General features: G+C 35.5%; 1 protein-coding gene across 1 annotated transcript; it reads left to right on the forward strand.

Moving 5' to 3' along the window:
- On the forward strand, window positions 6–3,337 carry LOC109841828 (polygalacturonase-like; the record flags this gene model as incomplete). The annotated part of the gene is made up of 7 exons (XM_020410767.1): window positions 6–67; window positions 1,716–1,803; window positions 1,918–2,049; window positions 2,128–2,298; window positions 2,398–2,418; window positions 2,488–2,695; window positions 2,783–3,337. Coding segments are annotated over 7 exons (786 nt in total), but the record flags the coding sequence as incomplete, so codon positions are not given.

Raw genomic sequence — 6,172 nt, forward strand, 5'->3', positions numbered from 1 at the left:
TCTCGCTACCTCCGTCGGATCTCGCCGCCTCCTCCTCCTGCCAAAATCGCCCCCAGGACCGTGGAAGGTACTGAATCTCGCCGATGTATTCATTTGCTTTCAATTGTAACCATAGGGTTTCTATTGGGTCATGATTCTTGATGTGCAGTAAACACTTCCTTCCCCTCGATGTAGTTGGACGTATTATATCTGAAGTGAGCTCCTCAAGTTGTTTGTTAATTTGGGATGCTTTGTTGACGATGAGTCTGAATTATTTGCATTGGCTGGAAACATTATTTTGAAGAAAATTGTTAATAATTCTTCTCCTTAATTCAGCAACCTTAATTCGGGTATTTTTCGTCGAATATTTTTGATCTATCTAGATTTGAAACTAATAGGGCGGAAAATACAAGGTACATTCTTGCAGCTTTTTCTTTTCAAACTTATAAGTCAACTTTCCCTTTTTCATCAAATGATGGTGGCAAGCATGCATTTTGAAATCTCGCACTTTGGAGATCTTTATGCAGTGCACATTGGCATATAAAATGCACAAGTGGGGAGTTTAAATAAGGATCTCTCTAGTTGCAGGAGATTCTCAAGTACTTGAGGGGTTTTGGCTAAGAGTCATTAGCTCTCACTTGGATCAATGATTATAATAGCCTAGGATCAACTGTTCAGAATTCTTTACTTAGGATTTAAGTTACAGTTTAAGAGGAAGTGAAGCTTTCCCCTATGTTTATCTCATTGCATAAGTTGGTAATTTGATATTGTACAATGTGGATAGAGTTTGATATATCTGCAGGTATCTGAATGTATTGTTTCAGGTATTATGCAAGCCATCTACGATCTCTATGCCTGTTGTTTTTAGAATTTTTTTGTTTTATTATTCTTCATGTTCACTGTGTTTTTTTTTCATACTGAACTTGAGAGTAGTTTGTTCTGCTTGCTGATACTCTTTAAAGGTAATTATTACGTCTGCTAATCAATAGAAGTATTTTTTTTTTGACCTATCAAAATTATGGATGTAAACAGAAAAAAAATCTGCAAATGTATATGTTCATATCCTGTCGAATATGCATATAAATATGCATGTATACCTGATCGAACACGACATAGCTTTGAATTTTTTAAAATTTTTTTAAATTAGGATAAAAGCAGATGTATCAATTTGATCATAAACACCCCAAAAGTAGAGGCTTCCTTATATAGAATAGAAAATAAAAGGTAATTAAAAGAAACTAGCTTTGATTTGTACAAGGAAGAATAAAACTTGAGCAGGAACTCTTTTTCAGCTAGAACACTGTTTTGAAATTCTAGACCCAATGCAACTTTAAAATAGAACTAGATTTGCTACATAGTAAAGGAAACATAACTGGCAACGTCATGCATGATAACCTCTAAGCCTGAAGAAATAGATACTTTACAACTGAAAATTTATCTAATGATTTCTAAAAGGTAATTGTTTATTGAAAAATGTACAGGAAATATAAAAAGAGAGCAGGATAATTATACTGATTAATTCAAATTATCATATTCCAAAATCAAAGCAGAGTGAATAGTTGGAGTCAAGTAAACCACAAGGACTCCATCATGTACAACTAGGTAGTCAGCAAAACAAAATGCATAGGAACAACCACATCCAATATGTTTCAAATTATTGAGTGACAAATGGATCCATCCAAGTTTCTAATTCTGTCAATCCTCACTCTCCTCACCCATAACTGCTCTTGCCAAAGCGTTCCAAGCCACAACGAAGAAGGCCATAGAGTTGTGAGTGTGGATGATCACTTCGCCAAAGGCGATGGAGCTACCGATGATAGCAAGGTAAGTTCATAACCATTCAAACTGTGTTTTTTGGATTAAAAAAATAATAATAATAATAATAATAACAAATAACAAAACAAGAAGAAAAATAAAGAATTGTTTGTGCTGGCGCAGGCATTTAAAAAAGCCTGGAAAGAAACCTGCTCATCTTCAGTATCAGCTGTGCTTGTGGTGCCCAAGAGAAGGAGATATTTGCTTGAGCAACTCAACTTCACTGGCCCTTGCAAGTCTCCTGTCACATTTCTGGTAAATCCATCAACATTGACTAATTGAGCTTGGAAGAAAGTACAATATGTTGGTTTTGATATTTCATTGATGCATCAGATTAAGGGAACCCTCGCTGCTCCTTTGAATCGATCCGAATGGAACGATAAGAACAGAAGGCTATGGATCGTATTTGATAGCGTGAGGAACCTTGTCGTCAAAGGAGGAGGTACCATCAATGGCAATGGGCATATTTGGTGGCAAAACTCTTGCAAGAGAAATAAAACTCTGGTGACCTTCTCCTCCTATTTTAATTACTGAGTGAACCATGTAATTCTTGTAGGCCAGTGTCTGATTTATCCTCTCTTCTGATTTTCCTGACTATTTCAGCCCTGCATTGGCGCTCCAACGGTATGAAATCAGCTTAGCTCTTGAATTATATATCTTAAAATGACAGAAGAGTTTCATTGTTTTTGACAGGCATTGACCTTTGTTTCATGCAATTACTTGAGGGTGAAGAACCTAAGAATAAAAGATAGCCAACAATTTCATGTAGTAGTAAAAGATAGTAGGGAAGTTAAACTCTCAAAGCTCTTCATCCATGCACCAGAAAAGAGTCCAAACACAGATGGGATTCATTTGGATCATGCCAGTAATGTTGTCATAAGAAACTGCGAAATCAGGACAGGTGATAAATTGGGCTGATCTTTCTTTTATTGCATATAATCCTAATATTTCAGAAATCATAGTAATGAAAAAAGCTTTATATCTCTAGGTGATGACTGTATTTCTATATGGACTGGATCCAAGAACGTCAGAGTTCATAAGATATTTTGTAGAAACTTAGAAACTTGGATGGATCCATTTGTCACTCAATAATGTAAATGGTGAAGGATGGGTTAAGCAAATTTGGATCCTTTTGCAGTAACACTGCCATTTGAGCTGCACTATTAGGTTAAGAGGAGTATCCTTGAGAAACATCTTATATTCTCTTTGATTCGTAACAGACATGAAATAAAATCTTGTTGCCAAAAACTATATCCGCATGATTAAAATTCTTGATATTTCTAGGATTACTTTGTAATTAGAAGTTAGAACATTCTTTTACCAGCTATAAGATGAGTTCCACATTCCAATGGTCAATTTGTTTGAAAAAAGAACTGATGATAGTTAACTGTATGGGCTGTCATCAGTAGGTTCCACTGAAAGGTATTTTCTGTTCCTTAGTCTAGATCACCTTTTAGAACTGGTTGTTCCTTATGTCTATATCCGTGGCTATTATGCATTAGTGCCTATACAACATCATTCATTGGAATCCTCATGTTTATCAAGCCCTTTCTCCATATTATATGTTTAAATTCTTGAAGAAGACCACAAAGGGTGGATGGATGTCTTTAGGAGGAATACTACTTTGCATAACAGGTGATCTTTTGCTAAGATAAATATCAAGTATTAAAAAAACTAGTTTACCCAGCGCTAATATTGGCATACATGGGTCAAGCTGCTTACTTGTCACAGCATCATAATACCAGCTACCAGATTAGCTTTTATGTATCAGTGCCAGGTAGATATTAGATTTCTTACTCTAAAAGTATTGTTTGTATCTACTAAATTTCTAGTTAGTGGGGAGTAGCATTGAAGAATGAAATCCTGCTTTTAACATCAAGAATCATGATCACTTTGCGAGCAGAAAATATAGGGGTAATGTCAATTTCCTGCATCAATTACTGATATGCAAAATCTTATACTCAAATCCGACCCACCCCTTGTGAAAGAATGATACACAAAAAGTTATACTTCAGAAGCATCAAATACTGATGGAGAAACTGTTATCTCGATTGACTTTTATTGAACTTCAGGAATCAGTAGTTTTTCATTGGTGATGGTTATGCTACAAATCTTTGTTATGGATCAAAATTGTGGAGTCTGGCATAATTACATTTATATCCTCGTTTTCTAGATTTTATACTTAGATGAAGAATGATTCCAATCTTTAAGGACCTTGTATCTGATTTTTTTTAATTCTCATCGCATTGCAAATTATTTTTTTCATTAATTCCAACTCAAACTGTTTGACTATGTCTGAATTTGAGGAAATACGCTTCAATGAGGTAGTTGGTCGTAAAAGTAGTTGTTTGTTTAAAAGCTCCCATACGCATCATTCTCTTTGTGATGTTTTTTGTTCTTTTTTGCATGTAGAAGTTCCTGTCCTACACTGTATGCGAGAGGCAAACACTGTTGCAGATGCACTATCTAAATTGGGACATGTTCTTCCTCAAATCCATTTGTTCTTTGTAATTAATGATACACATTTGAGATTGTTGTTTCTAGTTTCCTTGATGTAATCTGTTTTTGAGAGACTTTATGTATTTGGGTATGCAAGAGGAAGTTTGTAAATTAACGCTTTTAGTGCTCAAGGGGAAATGGAAAAATAGACTTTTATGTTGATGTGAATGAGATCAAATTTTTGTGGATGTTCAAATTCAGTGTAGGCTTGTATTTGACAGAAAATATATTATTTTTGGCGATGCAAATTAGTGTTGATAAGCGTCAGCAAAAGAAACACTTTTGCCGACGCTATATTTAGTCGCTAAATGTAACACTTTTGCCGACGTCATATTTTATCACCAAAAGTAATATCTTTTAGCGACGCACTTAACGTCGGCAAAGGGCAATGCGTCGGTAAAAGTATACTTTTAGCGACGCAGAATGGAGCGTCGCTAAAAAGCTTATCTTTGGCGACGCATGATTTGCGCCGCCAAAAGTATACTTTTAGCGACGCAGAATAGAGCGTCGCTAAAAGCTACACTTTTGCCGATGCAAATCATGCGTCGCCAAAGATAAGCTTTTTAGCGACGCTTCATTCTGCGTCGCTAAAAGTATACTTTTGCCGACGCATTGCCCTTTGCCGACGTTAAGTATGTCGCCAAAAGTGCAAGATTTCCCGACGCCGTTTCGCATATGGAAAAATTCAGCATGCTTTTGCCGACGCAAAATAATATGCGTCACTAAAAAATGTACTTTTCCCGACGCATGTCGCGTCGCCAAAAGTGTACTTTTGGCGACGTAGTGTATTTGCGTCGCCAAATACTTTCCTTGACGCACTTTTGGCGACGCGTTAGCGACGCTGCATTTTGCGTCGGGAAATATTTTTCCCGACGTTTTTTAAACATTTACCGACGTTTTTGTTTCGTCGGCAATGTTGTATTTTGTTGTAGTGCCTCCACTTGTAAAAACCAAAACAGCTTTAAACCAAACCCTTAAAACAAGCTTAAACTCTTTTTAAAACTCTTTTAAAACACGGTGCGGTCGACCGTGGGAAGTCTCGAGCTCTCGGTCGACCGCGGTGGTCGACCGACAAACTCTCTGCTACCCACTGACAAATGAACTCAAGTGCGGTCGACCGCATACTGATACATTCAAAAAAATATTTTGAATCAGTTTAAAATATTTGTAAAATATTTATTTGACCTTTGAAAATTACGAAACTTTATAAAATGTTTATAAACATGAAAACAAATATGTTACAAAAATAAATTTTCAATTTTCATCTCTCAATTGTGAAAACTCATTATTTTGTAAAAACATGCATGAATATGAATTTGTTAAGAACATGTTTTTGACAAAAAGAGTTTAAACACATATTGAAACTTTATGAAATGTCTTCATAAACATTATAACACATGAATATAAAGTAAACATGGTCAATAAAACAATATCACAAAGTTTTCTCAAAATAGCTCATTTTGTGAGAAAATCCAATATTATGTGTGTATATGATATTGAGCTTAGAGTATTAAACACACATAATATAAACCTATACTAAATATACCCAAGCTTGATGAAGGTCTTCAATGAGTATGACTTGGTAAACTTTGCGGAAGAAGCTTGTAATTGGATCTTTAACTTGAATTGACGTTGCTTCACTCCACAATTCCGCCAACCTCTATTTGATATGATCGTTAAGGCTCGATTCCATCCATCCTCCAACTACGTTGTTTGTCTATAATAAATAAGAAAACACAAATACTAGACAAACAACATTAGTGGTAAATTGTTTGTTAAACATCATCAAAACAAGAAGGCCAACATCTACTACTTCCATCAGCAAGCCAGAAACGTAGTGGGTAATGATGCTAATAAGACACATATTTTTATTGGCACC

Source organism: Asparagus officinalis, chromosome 5 (assembly GCF_001876935.1).
Source record: "Asparagus officinalis chromosome 5, Aspof.V1, whole genome shotgun sequence".
In the NCBI taxonomy this organism is placed as follows: Eukaryota; Viridiplantae; Streptophyta; class Magnoliopsida; order Asparagales; family Asparagaceae; genus Asparagus; species Asparagus officinalis.